Source organism: Chaetodon auriga, chromosome 16 (genome assembly GCF_051107435.1).
Source record: "Chaetodon auriga isolate fChaAug3 chromosome 16, fChaAug3.hap1, whole genome shotgun sequence".
Lineage (NCBI taxonomy): Eukaryota > Metazoa > Chordata > Actinopteri > Chaetodontiformes > Chaetodontidae > Chaetodon > Chaetodon auriga.
Window position 1 is genome coordinate 14998328 of NC_135089.1, and position 20083 is coordinate 15018410.

Below are 20083 nucleotides of genomic sequence, written 5' to 3' on the forward strand. Positions count from 1 at the left end.
TATGTTTTATGCACATATTTAGCAAAACCAGAGCACTGATGTTTGTATCATCCTGAAGTCTGACGTTCATGGTGCTTTTCATTCCAGTTCCAGCTTGGGTCTTTAAACACAAAGCAAAACAAGACACAAGAGAACTTAGCAGCAGAATAAACATGCTGAGAACATGAGTCTAAGCACTGACAAGCACTGTTTTATCTGCAGTCAGATTCTAATGGCATGTTGAGGCCAGGCTGTGGACAGGCCCAGCTCTGTCCCAAGGTACTGACTGTAGTGGATGAGCTGGTTCATGTGAATCCCTGCACCCTTCACACGGGCTCATCTGCTCAGCTGTGGAATGGCTGAATACTCAAAAAGAATGACGGACAACTTAACGGCCAAGCTGCAAAGTCAGACAACTGTATTCATAAAGATAGTAATCATCACAGCTGTGGTGCTTCGTCTGTTGTTTGCTTTTTAAGATTTAAAGCGGTGGATTTATAACCCAGTGGCTTCACAGCTTGGCCTGAAAGTACTAACTGAAGATGGACTTGTTTAAAATCTAACTCTGACTTTGCTGCAATGTCTTTAACCTGTTTTTCTGTGTGAGCATCTGAACTCACAAGTGTATTGACCTGTGTGTGCGGAATGCCTCAGACCCTGGTTACACACAGTCTCACAGCAGTTATCCAACACAGATTGAATTGAGGATGGAGTTGCTTCCTTCTCCTCCTCTCTTTGCAATCACGCTTGTATTTAGAGTTTTCTACTCTGGGCTTAATAGTCATGACTCATTAGAGTGCTGTATGTAACCAGGATCTAATGCAGAATATTAGATCCAGCAAACTGACCTTATGTGACTCTATCCTGGCAGTCAGCTCAGTGCTGCTGCTTTACTCAGTTGTGATGAGCAACCTACTGTTTGTGCTAATGACCTTTCATTCAGACACTTTATTTTGATGGCAAATTTGTCATAAATGAATTAAAACTTTTAATTAAAGGAATTTACTGAATTCTTGTTGCTCAAATCCTTAATTTTCTATCAAAATAAAGTGTTCGTGGTATTACACATCCACATTGCTCAAATATAATAAATGATCCTAAAGTGACAGGAAGTAGTCAGTATGTATGTATGTATTTTTGTACATGCCCAAATATGCATGTGTTTTCTGCAAAACCGCATGTGTCTGCGTTGAGAGTGTGTACACGTGATCGTACCGTGTGTGTGACTCAAACGCTTCACATTTGTACCTTCAGGCTCAGTGACGTCGGTCCACTCTCAGCCATGTGACAGTCGCGCACTGCTGCAGGTACCGGACGTTTCCCCCGTTCACCCCCGGTCACCTCCCACCCTCACCCTGCCCCGCATCGCCCCGCCCACACCCAGCCCCTCCCCCCGGGCCCTGCACAGACAGGTGAGAGACCCCAAATCACCTGCCCAGGTAGTTACATAGACAGACACATTCATGTATTACAGTGTTAATGTTCAGACTTAATGAGGGAAGGTGTGTTTGTATGTTGCAGGTGGCAGTTAAAGTGGACTCTGTGGAGTCTCAGGGTTGTGAGCAACAGGAGAGGCCCAACCCTATCCATCTGCCTCCCCCTTCCCCCTCTCCTCTCTCTCCTCATGCCTCCTCCCCATCTCCCCTGCCACCTCCTCCTCCCTCCTCTCCCTCAGCCCTCTCTCTCCCACCCTGCTCTCCCTCTGCCTTCCCACTCCCTCCCCCCTCTTCTCTGCCTCCTCTAGTGTTCTCCCCCTCTTCCCTTCCCCCTCCGCTATCTTCCCCCTCGCTTCTTCTCCCTCCCCCTCCCTCCCCCCGTCTCCCCCTGCGCCCTCCCAGCCTTCGGAGACCTAGACCGCCCTCTGCCGCCTCCTTCTGCGACCCGGCAGATGAGGAGGTGTATCACATCACCACCTCAGCCCGCCACAGGTGGAGAGACGAGGAGGCAGGAGGGCAGGAGGTCAGAGGGAAGGCCGGCCGCAGTCACTCCCTCTCCCCGTACACCCTCCCACACTCTATCGATACCTACTCCACCACCTCCCCTCCTCTCCCCCCGCTACCGCCTTCCTCCTCCAGGAGCGCTCTCAGTCTGCTCGGGGCAGGATTGAAGGACCATGACTTTAGGAAGGGCCTCAGCAATGACAAACAGGGCTTCCTGGACGAGCCGTCGTCACTGTCTGCTGGTTACCCCGATGACCAGCGGCGCCACTCCATCGAGGTCTGCCTCCCACAGGCCGTCATCTCCAGCGACGACCAACCCTTCACACGTGACGCCCACCGGTCGGAAAAGGGTGGTCAGGCATTTCCTGTGAGGGTGCAGTCAGTCGGCGGCGGCCACAGGAAGAAGAAGATGAGTCCTCCTTGCATATCCATCCACCCGCCCTCAGAGAGGGAGCACCCCCAAGTTGCCTCACCCCCAAAACTGGCTGACTGCAGCATGATGCTGAGACGCAGGACACCGTCCTATGACTTGACCCCGCACGCACAGTCAAACACGCAAGACATCTCGGCGGAGCCACAGATGCGCGCGCAGATGCTCACACCTGTCCACGCACCACTTCAAGCACACTCACCGACACACACGCTGACGCCCTCCCGGGCAGCCACACCAACACACACTCCAACATACACTCCTCCACATCCATCCACACCTACGCACCCTCACATCCCGATCAGCCCGAACATCTTCATCCAGCCTCATGCACCTCTTCTCCCAAACACAAGGCCTTTCTCACAGACACACTCCTTCTCCCCATCAGCAAGGCGCTCCCCTCTCACAGGGGACTACATCCCCCTCCCCCAGTTCACCCTCGACCAACCACAGTCCAGATACATGAGTGGCCTGTCAGCTGGCCTATCAGACGCTGACACGGCCACCTGCTCTTCCCCTTTCGACAGCAGACTGGGAAGCGGTGCGGGATTCAATGCAAAGAATCGGAGGACCGCCCAATGAACATCGAGCGTTGCCTTCAGGAAGTGAATTCATTGGTCCAAAAGCTCTAAGTTGGAGCAGAGGGGCCTCGGCTGACCTCAGCAGAGATCGGTGCTGGGGAGAAAGTGAGAGAAAGAAGTTTACTGGGAGAGGGATTTTTGGTTTTTGGTTTTGTTAGAATGAATATTGAAAAGACATTAATTCTTCTTTCCAGAGAGATGCTGGTACAATCCCGTCCTAGAATAACAGACAATGGATCCATTTTCCTAAACCCAGCTTGAAGGACAGCAGATCCACTGGGGCTGTACCAGTCAAATAGAACCCACTGTACATGGTGTGTTCAGGACGTACTCTGATGACACACCAGGACTAAAGCCACCTAACTCCGTAGCCAAAGTTTTTTTTTTGACACACTGTCCCCACCCACGTGAGCCAATCAGGAAGCAGCGTCTGGCTGATAACCTCTGACCTTCACAGGAAGTGGTTTGTGAAATGCGAGCGTGGGGGGAATTGTGGGATATGCAACTTCAGGTTTTCTACAGAAGTTCTGCTTGCCCCTCCTCTGCTCCTCGATCACATTGATCGGAGCAGAAGTGTGTGTGTGAGTGCGCGTGTCTGCGTTTTCTCGTGTGCGAGTACTGTCAAATCTGTTGTCATGGAAGTCGGCCATGTTATTCTTACGCCTGCAGCAACAGAGAGAGGGGGAGCAGGGCAGAGCTGTAGTGTATGTTTATCTGTGTATCTGTGCAGTGTAAATAAAGGAAAATGCTGTTTTTGGTGAGATTAAAAATAGCTCTATCCATATGCACATATTTTTATAGAGATCTAAAATGTTTTTTGCACACAAGTTTGAATTTCAAGTCGCTTGTTTTATCCTCTGTTGTCCTCTTGTGAATGTATGTTTCTTTTCAAAACGGGGGAGAGAGAGAGAGAGAGAGAGAGAGAGAGCAGCAAAGGAGATCCGTCCTCCTTTGAACAGGCTAGCTGAGGTTGAGGAGTGGGATTTTATTTTTCTATTTTGGAAAAGAGAAAGATGTGAACAGGGGTGTGATGTGTTTCTGTAGCTTTGTCTCAGATTTCTATGTATTTGATGTCTATAGAACAGTCTTAAGAAGTGGGCTCAGTGATGCGAGCCAAATTCATTTTAAGGTGTTTTTAAGCACTTTCCACACTCACGTCCTCACAGGGAGTGCAGTTTGTGATTTTGTGGAAACCTGTTGAGACGACCGGCTGAACACGTCCGCTGTCTCTCCACAAACTCAAATCTAAATGTGGCTTTTATCTGGATTTTGCCCTTTTAGGGAGTTAAAATATCCAAAATTATATAAAACACAGACAAAAACTACTGTACCTCAATTTATTCATTTGTCCAGATAAATTGTCAAATACCAACATGAAAGCAGCTAACTGTCTCCATGGGCTGCTTGCTATGGGGAAATACACAAGGTGAGCAAAATTGAGTATTAGCCTTGTGACAAAAAGCTATGATCTGCCATCACTGAGCCCCTCTTCTGCAGCGGTTTTCAAGCTGGATCAGCTCTGACACCACTTCGTGTTCTGTACATCTAAAGACAACCAAACTAACTAACTTACTAAATATGTGTAGCCAGAGTGCAATAATAATATATACTTGTGAAAAATATAGTAACATCTACACTACATAAAACAACCACATTCTTGTGTTCGTACATACTGTAGAATTACTATACTATATGATATAAGCCCATTTTTATACGATGATTGAGAATATTTCTATCTCTAGTGTTCATGCTCCTTTAGGTACCTGCCCCCCTGCGTGTGGTGGCATGGGTGTGGTTGAGACTTAGGTAGTGTAGATTTCTCTAAAAGTCCGTGCCCACCTGCTGATGGTGTTACTGTAAGCAGAAGAGTGACGTGCATCTCTGCTGAGGACTCAATAACCCATTTACCACCCCTCAATTTTTTTAGTTCAAAGACACACATACAGTGTTTATCCACAGGAATCATGCAACTCCTATTTTCCTTCCGGTGGCTGAATGTTTTCTTACCAAGCCATACCTTTATTCCAACACAGCACAATGAGTGTTATATTCTATTCTGTGCGATTTCTGGTTCGGCACAAGTACACAAGAAGCATGCTTGTTAGCTTACCCCTTTTAAAGGCAGGTCTTCGTGTTTTTCCTCAGTAACATGAGTGAAAACCAAAGTGCTTTGATGCTGTACCATAATCAGCCCAGTATTCCTTATCCTGGTGCAATGGAAAATTCTATCTGTCTTGGTAGATATTGCCAACCAAATCCAGAGTATTTGTGATTGACTGGGTGACAAAGGCTCTCTGGAGGTCGATGAAAACTCTGAAATAGAATTAAACTACTTCGGCAACAAGTAAAGATTTGAATTGTATTAATATGTGGGCATTAAGTAATAACAATCTTTATGTATATGTATACAAAAATTGGTCTTAGAGTGCCGATACCTGCAGGAACCCTTTGAAACATGAAGAAGGAGGTCCAGATTATTACAGATTATCATCAGATTATCGTTCTCCTTCAACACTCATCAGCTTTACATCTCCCAAGCGGGATGCAATGTATGGGGCAAAACTGTGAGACAAAACACGAGAAAAGAAAGAAGCTATTATCTGTTAGCTTCACCTGTCGCCACCTGTGACCTTTGTGTACGACAGCGCAGCCCTGTGATTGGATAGAGCCACACTCAGCAGCGCAGCGCTGCTGCTGTGAGTCTATGTGACAGTGAGGCAAAAATAACAAAGTTCACCGAAGGTTTTCATCTTGACTGAAAGCGAAGGAGTGAAAAGCTCTTGGACAATGAAATCACAATTTGAAAATGCTGCTGCTGATGACCGCGGCGGTCACTTTGTTCATCTTTTGATAGCACTCTTCTTCCAGTTCTGACACACAGAAGCACATCTGATGTTGTAGTTGGATGGTGTCCTCCCTCCTGTACATGGCACAGTCGGTTGTCCCCTGATTTAGAACCATTTTGATACACTATGAGCTTAAACACACTGTTAATGTGTAACTGCTTTGTCCTGTTTCATGTCCTCTTCCTGCACAGATTGTCAGCAATGGGAGGTTTTAAGTTGTCTGACGACAGCCTCTTTCTGTCTCACTCTTATTTGACTCAGTGCAGACAACCCCCGATCTACAGCATATTGCCATATTAATCGACACAGTTTGGTAGAGTGACTGCATAATTGTTCTTACGATTTACAGATCTTTGGATCTCAGTATTTAAATCCTGTTTTTGAGGAAACAGTTTTGACTATTGCATGTTCTGATTTAAGAAAAAAAGTCTTTTGGGAAAGAATCATCTGGATGTTTTAGAGATTTTGATATTTGCATTTTCAGATGTTTCCATTTGTAGATTGACTACCTAATTGCACTGGGCTCTGATTAATTGGTATCTGATAAAATACTGATTAAATGACCCGATTCTTTGTTGTCCAATGCAATACTGGGTGGTTATTTACTGTATGAGGACTGAGCTCCTCTTTATACAGTTTTCTATAGAGAGAAATGGAAACCCACTTGGTTCTATTTTGTTCAGAACCAGCGTTATTTAATGGTGAGGTGAACCTTTTTTCACTTTTCCTCCTGATACTCTAAACATGGTAGAACTCTGGTATTGGTGAAACTAATTAACTGATGTATATTTTATGTAGGAGTAGCCTCAGCCCTGATGCTCTGTGCGGACAGATAAAGGTAGTAATAAGTTGTGTTTTCTGGTTTGGCACTGAGCTGGTCCGGCCTCACGCTGAAGCTGATCAAGTGTCGCCACAACAGCCAGACTCCAGAGAGTTCAAACTGTGATAGAACTTGACTTCGATGAATCAGAAGCCTTGTGTTTTCTTTCTTTCTTTCTTTCTTTCTTTCTTTCTTTCTTTCTTTCTTTCTTTCGTTTTTTTTTACAACCCTTCAGTGATTGGCCCAGGCACCCCCACCCCCAAACCCCCCAAGCCTTACAAGGAGGGGAGGAGGTGTGTTCTGTCTGTCAGAAGAGAGCCAACGTGTCTGCAATAATAAGCCCTCCATTATTCCCTGTAACAGAGGGAGAAGGGAGGGGACGGGGGAGGCGTTTTAAGGCTCGACACACAGTCGGACTCTCTACATTGTACCGTTGCTGATTATTGTGTGATGACCAACCGTTGTCCTGAAGGATGTTTCCCTGTCAATTAAAAAATACAAGATTTTTTTATTCCTGACGAGTCGTCTGCTTCGTTTCTTATGTTGATGGCCCTAATTTACTCTTTAATGATTCATTCTTACTGTTTGTATCAGAGCCTGACCCATAAATTGTCCAAGGCCATATATCCACCAGTATCAGCTTACGCATGTCAGCATTGGTGGATATGTTGGCTGATGGTACAGAAATGCCAATTATGTGTTTTAATAAGCTTAGAAACATGGATGCCATGATATGGATTGACCACCAGAGAGCGCTGACAAGTTTATTTTCCGATCCTTAAATGTCACTCTTGTATCTACACTAGCAACAATCAGAGGGGTTCCTTAGATGAACATGTCATCCAGGCTGCCTGACTTACTGATCCCTGATCTGACTGAGGTTTGTGCAGGTTAGAATCTGAAACTTCAGCAGCCTCACTATGCTGTGTATTGATAAATTCACTCTACTGAAGAAGATAATTCCAGCTTTTCCTCTCAGTCCTGCCCCTCTGTCAGTTTCATCTATGATCTATAACATTCTCTAATCTATAATTTGTGCTATATTGTAGTCTACACTCTCTGTTGAGTAGTGGCACCTTCGTGATCAAAGTGACAACATGTAGTTGTGCAAGCGCAAGAGGATCATAGAGGCACTCATCTGCCTGTAGCATGAAATAGTCTCTTTTGGGAGGAGTGCAAGGATAAAATAAAAAATAAAACAAAATAGTCCAATTGTTAAAGTGATGAAGAATAACCATAAAAATCATCGTTTGAGAAGGTTGAGAATTCAGTGTTTTTACATGTAAAATGACAAACAATTTTCTGTCAATCAAGTGATCAATTCATCATTTCAGCTCTTCTATATGTTGTCAGATACAGTAGTTTCCTTTATTGCAAAGCAACCCACTTTATATTTATTTTCTTCACATGTTTTGTGTGTAAAATCTTCATTGGTAAAATAACTAGTAACTACACCTGCACTTTAAAATATGGTGAAAGGTGGCTTTCTTTTACCTCTTTCCTGAATACCTTATTCTCTTATGTAAAGCACTTTCAGTTGTTTTGCTCTTAGAAGCAAGCATCACAACCACTAGGTGGCGATGTTTGATCATCATCAAAACAGGAGTCAGAGAGTTGGTGAAAGCCCCATGTACCATGTGCAGTACATCAGTTTACATCAAACACCAAGCATGACGTCAAGGGCAACCTCATTTGCAGCTTAAAAGATTTAATGCCTCTCTATGGAGCGTATTTGACCCAATCGGGTCTCTTCTTTTTCTCCCTTTAGTTCCCAGTGTAATGGGATTATTTGAGCCAACCAAAATCAAAATCAAAAAATAAGTAATGCATCTGTAACACAAGCGGTTTGACGGAGAGGAGCAGCTCCAGCCCTGAACGCTGCAAACTACATTTTTCAAGCACTCAGCTCACACAGTTTTGATGCACCATCTTTCCTCAGGACAGCTACAGTATGTTCATTCAACACTGGATGGTGCTGCTCAGTGCAAAAATGTGACTGTAACCTCTCCCGCTGAAGTGCTTTGTGTGTGTGTGTGTGTGTGTGTGTGTGTGTGTGTGTCAGAATGCGTGTGTGTTTGCCAGTGAAGCAATGTCAGTTGTAATATGTTCCTGTGAGAAGTAAAGGTCAAGATGACAGATTCATGAAAAAAAAAAATAAAAAGCCTCTCACCCCTCCTCCTCCGAGCCACAGTGCCCGCTAATAGCTTTTCTCTTAAGATGCCAATATTTATTTAAGCCTCTGTCTAGTTGATGGATTTACTGTTGCAAATTCAATTTTAATTTATCGCTCATTTGTAATCAAATCAGTCTTTGGCTTTTGGTCCATTTCAGGCAGCGCTGCCCCTTGATGTGTTAACAGACAGATTATATGTTTGAATGCAGCTCTGCAGCTCCCATGATTGAAATTAGCCGCTCAAAGCTGCATTCAAAGACCGAATGCCTGCCACCAGAGAAAAACATCTCTCTTTGGCGTCCTCTCTGAAGCGTGGTTTGCAGATAGACTCACATCCTTCTCCATATGTCGCTTCGCTCATCCACTATTCAAACAAGTCAGTCACCTGGTGGCAGTCTGCTATCAGCCCTGCCATGTTTTCCATCTTTACGGTGCCGTGAATCACCCACTATCAGCTTTTAATTGGATATCCACATTTGGCTGCTCAGCCAAATGCACCACAAGACTGGTCATACCGCCCCTCAGAAAGTTCCCTCCTTCAGCACCTGCTTAGATGTAGAATGAAGCAGCTTTGTCAGGCGGTGATATGACAGCTTTGTCTGTTGGGAGGGGATTTATAAAGCTATAAAAGAAACTTGGCATCGAGAAATGGCAGCGGGGCAGTGAGCCTCAGCTGGGAAAGCTGGGTATAAATCCCCATTTTACAGTGAACAACTATTCTGCTGAAGTGTCCTTGAGCAAGACATTGAGTCCTAGCAGAGGAGGAAGTGCTGCACGGCCGATGTTGACCTCTGACGCCCCCTTGAAGGGAGGTAAGTGAAAAGAAAACAAGGATCAATGAAACAAGGCGATATTCTCCTGTGGGTTTCTTGGTCCATGAGAAGCAACCAACATTTGGAAGACTGGAAATGTCCCAACATTGGACGAGTAGATGGAAATATGTTTTATTTCTGATACTGACCACCAACCTTCACTTGACTGACTGTCAAAGGTCAAAGCTCCCTGTGACCACACACAACATGTGTCTGGCCATAACTCAAGAATTCATATGATAATTCTGACAAAACTCCACACAAATGTCTCATAAGATGAAACAATGACGCGACAAGATTTTTTGTCCAAAAGGTCAAAGGTCAGCTTCACTGTGACATCATAATGTTCTGCCGAAACACTTTTCTTGCCATTATTCAGCACCCTAACATTTGGTCAGATACTGAATTGACGTCCATCTTTAAACTGTGCTGATTGTGTAGGTCTTCTGTGCTGCTGGGTCGGACATGTGTGTCAAGCATCTACGTTTCACAGGTTGTAGCTTTTTTTGCAGCAGCAGCATCCATGTTTGAAGCGTTGTAGTCCATGACAAGCTCATTGGCTGTGCTGATACTGAGCTTCAGGTGATTGTTGTTGCACCAAATTCGAGTTTGGACTTCTGACTTGAATCACTTAAGACCCTGATTTTAATTAACGCATCACTATTCAGCGCAGGTTCTGCTGGCGACTGTATCCCACCTTCAAAGAGTCCTCACCTCCACTCATGCGGAAAGGTGCTTTGAATGAAGACTCACAATCAGCAGATGCGATGAATAGTTTTAAACAGCGGGGTTGCAGAGATCAAAATATTCTGCAGGCTCCGAGGCTTCAGACAAGGACGTTTCTCCAGAACAGCCCTCTGAGACGAAACTAACCAGGAACCTTATTTTGTTACAGCCAAGAGTCAAATAGAGTGAGACGACAAGCTAAAATATTTTACTGGGCCATCATTCAGATTGATCCCTTATTGCATAACATTTTCACTAAGGTCAGAGCGATCGGTCCCCAACATAAAGAGAGAAATAGCTTGAGTTGCCACCGACCTGCTCATAAAGACGCTTGGCTTAAAGGCTGCCTCGGTAAATCATGATTGTGGTCATTGCAGCTATTTCATTATGATTATGATTATGTAATGCTGTCTGCCTTTTTCCATCCATGTGGATGTTTGGTATGCAGTCCACATCAGGACAAAGCTATGAGAAGGTGTTGGACTGTAAATATTGCCTGTCCTGTTGGCGATAATGAAATTCTAATGTTTTCCGATATTGCATGTAGCTTGTCTGTTCAGCTGCAGTAAATAAAATAATGTACGATGTTTCACTTGAGGTGGTGCAGTGAACTGTTAAAAACTGGCGACAAGAATGCAGTAGTGGAAAAAGCATTAAGATATTTTAATTAAGTAAAAGTACTTTGAAAACACTGTGTAAGTCTTGCATTTTAAAATTTAACTTAAGTAAAAGTATGTAAATATAATCAAGAGGGCATTACATTACATTTCATAATATTCAATTATTATTATATATTGCATTAATTATTAATTATTCATGTGCCGTTTGCTTTTCAGTCCTTGGGTTTAGGAGAGAATGGAGCCACGACTCTGATTGTTCGTGCTGACCATGAGACCATGAATGTAACTGTCTGTGTCCTCTGGCGTAGAGGATAACTCATGTCTGTGTTGGCTGGCTGCTGTATCAGAGGGTGAAGTGTCATCTCCTTCTTGTACCAGTGAGATGACTAATTTTGCTAGTTTTTGCTTGGAGACTGCGCTTCAAGCTGCTGGCACTCCGGATCAGCACCTGCACCTTCCCCGACCTGATGGGGAATTCTCCTGAAGCTCCGCTGCTTCACTGCTGCTGCCTCTATGGGAACAAGGTGGGTGATCCCAAGGTGGGGCGAAAATCGTCGCTTTCTGTGGGAACATGTCCATGACTACATGAAATTCGATCCTTGGGGCACAATGTTGTGCGCATTAACCACATAACCAAACTCTCTACATGAACTGGTTTAGGAAAGACGATAAAGAACACAGCAGATTTTCTCACAAATGACCAGAAAACCACAGCTTTTTAAACAATTCTTTGAACAAAACCTTGGGCTTGGTGACACGGAGCGGCCTTGTATGAGTTCATAGAATAAACTATGCCAGGCTGCAGGAGAAAGGTCAACACTTGTGGTATTTCATGATGCAACCAGTGGCGCAGTAACAATCAAGGATGAAGTCACGCTGCTTATGGAAGCGGAGTAATTTCTGCTCTCATCATATTATTCCATTGGTAGCTAATGAGGCTTATAGGTGCTTAGTGTGGAAATGCTCAGAGAAAGACGAGTGTGGGTGGATGCTGAATACCTGACATCTTGTACTGCTGAATGCAACACAAAATAAGAATAAGAGCAGTTGTTTCACTTCAGTGATTACATTGCAATGAGATTCCTAATGAGGAGCTGAACCTGATTATTTTCAGAGTCCATTTCAGGAGTTCATTTCCAAAGTGTTGCGTATCAATTCAAGAGGACGTCGAGTCAATTTAACATTCTGAAATGTGGAGTTTTTTTTTTTTCAACCAAGAGCACACATCCTGTTTTCGTTTTTGTGTTATCAATCATTTACTGCAGAAGACAACGGGATGCTTATTTGTCAGGCAGTGGATATTTTGTATGGGATGACTTAAAGGGACTTAAAATGCTCACGAGGAGACAGAAAGTGATGCCAGGTGTTATTAAAACAAGAAAAGTTCTATCATCTTGAACTCCTGGCAACTGAACTATGTAAATTTCTGTCAGTCTCTCTCCTTCCCTGTTGACCCTTGACATAAGAGCAAGTGTCCCCTTACAGGATGTGCACTATGTGTGTGTGTGTGTGTGTGTGTGTGTGTGTGTGTGTGTGTGTGAGTGTGAGAGAGAAAGACAGAAATGAGGAATTGATTTCTCTTATCAGATTACTGCATCTGGAAAACTACCGGAAGCAATTGAATTCTGCTCTCGATAAAAAGATCAGGAAATATAAAGGAATTAATTGATTTCCATATGTACAGTGCAGTGGTGTGTGTGAGTGTGTATGTGCGTGTTTGGGGATGCTAGATTCTGTAGCATCTGCTTCGCTGTCTGTCCTTTTCATATTTGTGGTTGTGTTACCCTCTCCCTCTCTCTCTCCCTGTCTTTGAGTGTGTGTGTGTGTGTGCATGAGTGTGTGTGCGTGTGTGTGTTGCGCACCCCTTGCGGCCATTCTGTCTCCCAGACAGCTGTTTGGTGACCTGGTAACACCCCACTTCTCCCTCCCCTAGCATGCCACATACACAAACACGCTCCCCCACACATGGCATCACAGCATGTCTGCCACCACTGGTATCCGCAAGCTATCACACACACACACACACATACACACACACGCAGACACCTTCAGTCCCACTCATTCACTGCTCTGCTCGTCCTGCTTTGTCCCTTCACAGCTGGAGTCAGAACATGGCGTTTTTCATCACTCACATCTTCTGAATTGCTGGTTTTTTTTGATGATCAACACCAAGAATGGAGCACATTTTGATGGTTCATGAACATCACTGTTACTGAATGCACCTTCCCTGAGGACAGCTGGCAGGCAGTTTGGCCCTGCTGTCCAGGCAGGTAGGCAGGTACAGCTCAAATAAAAGACAATGAAAGGCAGAGAGCTGCGGGAATTCACGTGTGCTTTACGCCACAGATGGGTAGAGCTCATGTAGGCACAGGGATATAGAAAATTTCCTGGAACATGTAACATAATCTGTAAAGATGGGAGCCTGAGTTTGTTGTTCAGTGAGAATCTACGCTTGTATGGACACTTTACACAAGTGGTCCACCCTAAAGGCCAAGTTAAACTGGAAAAGAACTGGTTCATACATCATGTTGTGCAAGCGTAAAATTGTTTACAGCCGCCAGTTGCCATGGTCAAAGAGAGGAGGAAAGGCCGGCCATCGTGGAGAGGGTGGAGATGCCATATTGTTTGAATACGAGGATAACAGCATACATTCTCAGACAGTCTCTTCTGGAAGATCTCCATGCTGCTGCACTCGGTTGGTCACACACAAAGTGACAGAAATAGTCGCGTTAAGAATGAAAGAAGTGTTTGAAAGATGAGTCCTGCCTGTGTGATTTTCATGTACAAGAATTGTGCAGCCAAACTGTCTGGAAAGGGTCCAATATGAAGGCATTGGGCTGCCATATGACATTGTCCTTCTGGCTTCAGTGGACCATGATCGCTGATTTGCGCAGGAGTGGTTTGCAGCCGAGTGTGACTCAGTCAGAGGGAGAGAGCACCTTCACATCAGGTACAGCACCTTCACATCAGGCTGATGTTTGAGGGGTCTGGATAAGCAACATGCAAAAACGCTCAAGCTGTGGTACACTGATGGTATCAAACTAGCTGTGGTTTGAATATTCTTTTTCCCACACTTAAGCTAACCTTTTGTTCTCTGTAATGCTGCTACATCGACTGCTGTCTTCATAGATGAGAATCTGACTCATGACTTTGCCACTTTGCTTACTATCTGTCACTCGAGGTGTTATCTCACAAACCAGAAATGCCATTAACATTATCTCTGAGGAAGATAAAGCTCGCTGAATGTGTTTAAACGGCAAAGAATTCCTCTTAAAACTTTGTTTTGATGGCGCTGTAAATTTAAAAAAAAGAAAAGAAAAAAACAACCCAGACGACAATGAAATACAGCAATTAAACTCAACTCACTGTAAAAACCAGACGAACAAACAAAAAGCCGATCTGTCCGGCGTGTTTCCTTATATCTTTTGGCCTCCCTGTGACCCCTCAGAGGACTGACAGCGTCTGCATTCTGTGCACCCTGCAGCTTCCTGACAGATAACTGAAAATGACAAACAGGTCACTGGTCAAATGTAGGCTATTGCATCTCCATTTATGTGTCAAATCAATATTGAAAGAGGATACAGTAGATTGCCTGACTGCAATGCACTGGGATGGTTGCGCAATAGGCTACAATGATACTGTATAGCAGACAAGACACAAATTATCAAGCCATGAGAATATTGTTCTCATATCACTGGTAGGAGAGGGATTGTATCTGCAATGCCCAGTGGCTTTGAGTTTTAGTGACTTTATGGTACTTGGATGCATTCTTACTTCCTGTACAAGGAGGCCACGTCTCTGCGTAATTTGTACTTGAATGCTCTGAGGTATTACTATTTAAATCCAGCAACATCCTACTGTTCTTTGCTGTGCTTGACAAAACCAATTAATCCCTCATTTAAATATGATTGAAGTCTTCATATACAGTACAGTATATGACCCAGACTGCTTTCTATTCACATGTGACCTTATGGCACTTCACTGTAATCTTACCTCTGATGGTATCACAGTAATATTCCTGTAGGGACTATTATAATGTGTTTGTGATACTCAGTAATGAGTTCATAGTAACATGACTGAGCCTTATGGCATTTTTAATGTCACAATGGCATTCTGTGACATTTTTATCACATCCATGCTGCTTACAGGTTTGCTGTGGTATTTGTCGGCGCGCGTAGTCTCTCCTTGTAGGAACACTGGAGCCTTTTCTTGTACATTGACAGGGTCGCTGGCAGACTGAAACTTGTTTGTTTACTCTCCTCGAATAGGAGTGTGGCTGAATGGTGCATCTCTGCTCCATAATGAATCTGAAAGTAGCCCTCTCTTATGCTGCAGCCGCGTGGAGAGCATGGATTTCTAGTACATCCACACAATGAAAAAGAAACAGTGACCAGTACCCACACACATATACATTTGTGCTCGCATGCACACACACACACACGCACACGCGCTGCTTCCTTTGAGCCTCTCCAGTCGTTTGGTAGTCGTTTGCTCAGTCAGGTGTGAATTGTGACTTTATACCCATTTGTGAGGGCCGTATTACTGCATGTAACACCCCCTTCCTCTCTCCGTCCCTCTCACTCTCTCTCTGATGCTCTCTCTCCTCTGCACTCCTCTCATCAGAGAGAGAGGTTGTACTGCGGAGAGATGTGGAAATTCACATGACAGCCTCCAAGTCATGGAGAGGCAGAGATCCACTACTGCTGAGCCTGCTGAGCCTGCTAAGATGCTAAATGCAGTAGATAGATAGACATATATATAGATAGACAGCCAGCCAGCCAGATAGATAGATAGATAGATAGATAGATAGATAGACATTTTCATGAAATCCATCCCATTTTCCATCTGTAGGTGGGGCCCTGAGCTCCTTAATTTGTTAAGCCTATGCATTTTAATGCTGCCACCGTTCCTTTATTTCCACTTACCTTAAAGGAGAACTCCAGTTTTACTTATTAAAGTCAGTTTATTATATTGGGAAGGTGACTGTTTTACTTTGTAAAGCCTGAGAAAATTACTCAAGTAGCCTTACGTTACTGAAGTGTCTCAAGTTGGGCTTCCAGACTGCAGCAGAAAGTGTTGTTCCACACTGGGGGTGTGGAGTTTGAGTTGCTCCTATATCTTTAAACTGCACAGTCAAACTAAAAGAAGCCTGTTGGTTTGTGCAGCACTCTTTTAAAACACCTCTCCTGACTCTCCCACCTTTAGCCTACAGTATGGCTGGAGACCCCCTTATCACACAGTCCAGGCCTCGAGCTGAAACAAACCAGCTTAATTGACATTTTCTGTGATGTGACAATGATGGCAGCAGGATGGCGGCATTGACAGGAAGAGTAATCCCGGAACATCTCTGCATGGCAGGAACTAAAGGTTTGAGTTCTGTGTTTCCAGGTCGGAAGTTGTCCAAGCTCACCTGCGACGCCACCTGGACGCCAACTTTGCTCCACAAACACACCACTTGTATTGAAACTTGCAGGTACAATATTGTCTTCAACATTTTGATAAATTTCACGGCGCAGCGGGACATGAGCTGCATTTGTTTCCGGCAATCTGTGTTTTTATTTCAGTTAGCTTAACAAAACACTGTTGAAGTGTTTTTAGATTTCGCACGCATGGACTAATTGGTCCGCATGCATTCACGTCCACATGCTGTGCGGTGTTCCCACTGTTGAGTTAAAACCGAGCATGGAGGTGGAACAATTGCCTTTCATCAGCCGTTAATGTTGTGTTTTGCCATGCGCCACTGGTTGGCCTGTCTTTTTATACCCCCTCATCTGCTCTGTTGTGCTCCAGTTTTCCGGATGGATTGACTGTATAAAAATCCCAAAAGGCATGAATGGGGGGAGCCAGTTGTTGGCAGAGAGAGGATTATTCTTGACCAAAAAAAAAAAGAAAAGAAAAAAAAGAAAAAGAATGGAGATGGTGAAATGTCTGAGGAGGGAGGGTAAAAATTGTAGTGTGAATCATTTGTGATTTAGCCCAACTCTGCCTGTAGTGTCTCTTTGACTGAGCTACTTCCTGAAGGAGCTTTAGCGCAGAGAGAGAGAGAGAGAGAGAGAGAGACAGAGAGGGACCGACGGACCGACAGTCCGTCTATCTATCCAGCTGCCCCTGCCTCTGCAGAAGCGCGCTGGCATACACATAGACAAAACGCGAAATCACACGCACGCGTGCACATTCAGCACTCTCTCTCTCTCTCCCCCTCGCACATACACACATGCACGATAGAGAGAGAGAGAGAGAGAGAGAGAGAGAGAGAGAAAGATAGAGAGAGAGAGACGTTGGGAGCGGGTCCCATGCACGGTCTGCAGGCTGCCGGAGCCTCTGCTGTAGTAGTCAATGTACGTGTGCGTCTGTGTGTGCGTCCGGCGGCTGCTCACCTGCCTCTTCCTCTCCTCGCCCGGGACAGGAATAACGGGATACCGGGAGCTCTAATCTCATAGAGGCAGGTTTGAGCCCCCACAATGCGCGGGGCCAGCAGAGATTGCAGTGGAGAAACAGCGGTGGGCGCACACACGATGAAGATTGGATTACAACAACAGTGATTTTATTCGCAGCTGTGCGCTCGTGAAGTGCTGAAAACGGGGGATTTCATTCTGTTTTTTTCTTCCTTCCTTTTTTTTTCTTTTTTTTTTCTCCTTTTTTTTGGTTGATTTTGGACACAGTGGGAATAATTCATCGCCAGAGATTCTGTGATTCTCTTCTTTCCTCCTGTTGTGCGGTGTTAGTGAGTGTGATCACCGTCAGAGGCTGCATGGTTTCTCACAGGAGAGAGGGGACTGTTGCAATGTCATCTCACACCAATGTTTTGGAGCTCTGTGGAAGGGAGATGCTGTAAGTACTTTTCCGTGTCTGTTATTTTTCTTCCCTGAATTTGGGTTGTGATGATCGTGCACCGTCTCTGTCTCTGCTCCCTCCTCTCTCTCTTGATCACCGGGCGCCGTGCGGCTTTTACCCACAGGCGTCCCTCATCCAAAGTGCGGCACCCACACCACGACCCTAAAACCCGACCCACTAGGATTTAAACGATGCGAGGCAGGCGGTGTAAAAGGCAATCAAACAAACAAAGAATCAAATTCTCTCAGCTCTTGCGTCAAGTATCATAATTTCCTCATAATTCATAACGCTGGCGCAGTGAGCGGAGCGCAGGCTGCCTCAAAGCGCGTCTTTACACAGCATCTCTCAGCCGGCCAAAATCAGCTGAACACATTTATTCGTTTGCCATAAATTTGTGTGCACCCATACACTGACCGTACAGGTGAAATTCAAAGAAACGTGCCCTCCTTTGGTAGTTGGCCACATGCACAGTGAAGCCGGTCTGACCAAAAAGAGTTTAGCGCAGCGCACACGCCACGCTAAATTAAAGGCGGGCGTGCTCTCAGGTGATTTTTAGACAGAGGTTGGATAACACATTGCGGGGATTTTGGTCGCGCCACTGCTTGGCACAACTTCCAGCTCCTCTCCATCCCATACCAGGACTAGCAGTCAGCGTTACATGGGGCAGATCTCTAAGAACACGCCGCTAATTTTCTGAGTTATGATGACATTTTTAGTGCCAAATCCTTGCGTCTGTGCCGCCTCCCGAAACGCGACAGAAAGCGAACACGGTGTTTGCGCAAAAATAAATAAATATATAAAAATCTTTCACGATTGTAAGGAGCGTCTCAGCCAGGACTGGAGGAAGCCGGCTGACGTTTTACCAGTAGGGGTCGCACTTGTATTGTGTTGGTTCCATTGAACGTAATGGGGGGATCCAAGTGAATTTACATCTCCTCTCACTCCCCTCACCCTCTCCCCAGTTCTCGGGATTCAGTCACGTTGTTGAAGCGCAGTTCTCCTATCACAGAGAAGCTCTCTCTCTCTCTCTCTCTCTCTCTCTCTCTCTCTCTCTCTCTCTCTGTTTGTAAAGGCGCCAGCTGCAGCCCATGGAGGGCCAATCCATATTTTTATGACAGCAAAAGGAAATAATGTATTAACCCACGACTTCAACCCATGTACATTGAGGCCCAATTGTAAATTATAACTGCCATATGGTTTCTCCTGCTTTTACCATTTAGCAAGTGTGTGTGTGTGTGTGTGTGTGTGTGTGTGTGTTTAGAAAGATAGATTATTGCTTTAAAGTATTGTTGCATTCATTATGGCCATTTAAACAACAGCAGCACAGGCAGAGAGAAGGGTGTAGACAGAAATGGTGAGTGTGAGAAGATAAGAGTGAGATTGTGTGTGTGTGTGTGTGTGTGTGTGTGTGTGTGTGTGTGTGAGAGAGAGAGAGAGAGAGAGAGAGATGGGTGGGATTGATTTTCAATACACCTTTATTTGCATGCAGATGAAAACACCATCAACAGAAGTCGGCTCTGGAGTGCAGTCAGTCAGAGGATACTTCTTCTACAAAAAGAAATAAATAAAGGCAAAGGGTTAAAATCAAGTCGCCCATCAAGTACTGAGCAGATTGCTCCTGCAAAGCAGCACCGCTGTGCTTCAAATTCATCACCACTGTTCATGGCTGACTAAAATCTGAAATCACTTCTGACTCTGGCCTTCAGAGGTGTCTTCAGAGAAAAGATTCCTTTTCCTGTTGGGCAAGAGATAGAAATGCTGCAGGAGCAGTGGCCATAAAGAAACACGGACAGATAAGAAGTAACCTGCCAACCTACATCTGACCACCCTGAATGACAGCATACAATATGATCCGTTTGTACTTTCTTTTTCTTTAAGTACCATTTTCCTTTATAAACATGGGCATTGTAAATGTATTTGCACATCATGCCCATGAATCAAATTGAAATTCAGAAAGAGAGACAAGGACCGAATGTGAAAAGAAACGAGTGAGGGGACATTGTCAAGCGTAGGGTGTTATCCTCCAACGTAGCAGGAAGGCATAGGTGTGTGTTTGGCATCAGGTGCAGAGAGAGAGAAAACACTGTTCACACCCATTATATAAGAGAATAGTCATGGTCTTTCTTTGTTGCGGTCTCTCACTCTCTCTCTCTCTCTCTCTCTCTCTCTCTCTCTCTCTCTCTCTCTCTCTCTCTCTCTCTCTCTCTCTCTCTCACACACACACACACACACACACAATGGGTTTGTGGGGAGCTAAAGAGGTATGTGCAGTGGGCAGACAACATGTTGAAGCCTGAGTGGTAACAGACGATTACTTCCACT

General features: G+C 44.8%; 2 protein-coding genes across 2 annotated transcripts in view; both read left to right on the forward strand.

Annotated features, from left to right (window-relative positions):
- cacna1ha (calcium channel, voltage-dependent, T type, alpha 1H subunit a) overlaps positions 1–7107 on the forward strand; it is a 104796-nt gene extending 97689 nt beyond the window's left edge. The window contains exons 37-38 of the mRNA XM_076752554.1: positions 1234–1418; positions 1501–7107. Of these exons, the coding sequence (XP_076608669.1) occupies positions 1234–1418; positions 1501–2931 (1616 nt within the window). The 3' untranslated portion in view covers positions 2932–7107. The remainder of the gene's footprint in view (positions 1–1233; positions 1419–1500) is intronic.
- A 9872-nt stretch (positions 7108–16979) lies between these two features.
- grin2aa (glutamate receptor, ionotropic, N-methyl D-aspartate 2A, a) overlaps positions 16980–20083 on the forward strand; it is a 131897-nt gene continuing 128793 nt past the window's right edge. Inside the window, exon 1 of the mRNA XM_076751931.1 lies at positions 16980–17758. The gene's annotated coding sequence lies outside the window, so the exon portion shown is untranslated. The remainder of the gene's footprint in view (positions 17759–20083) is intronic.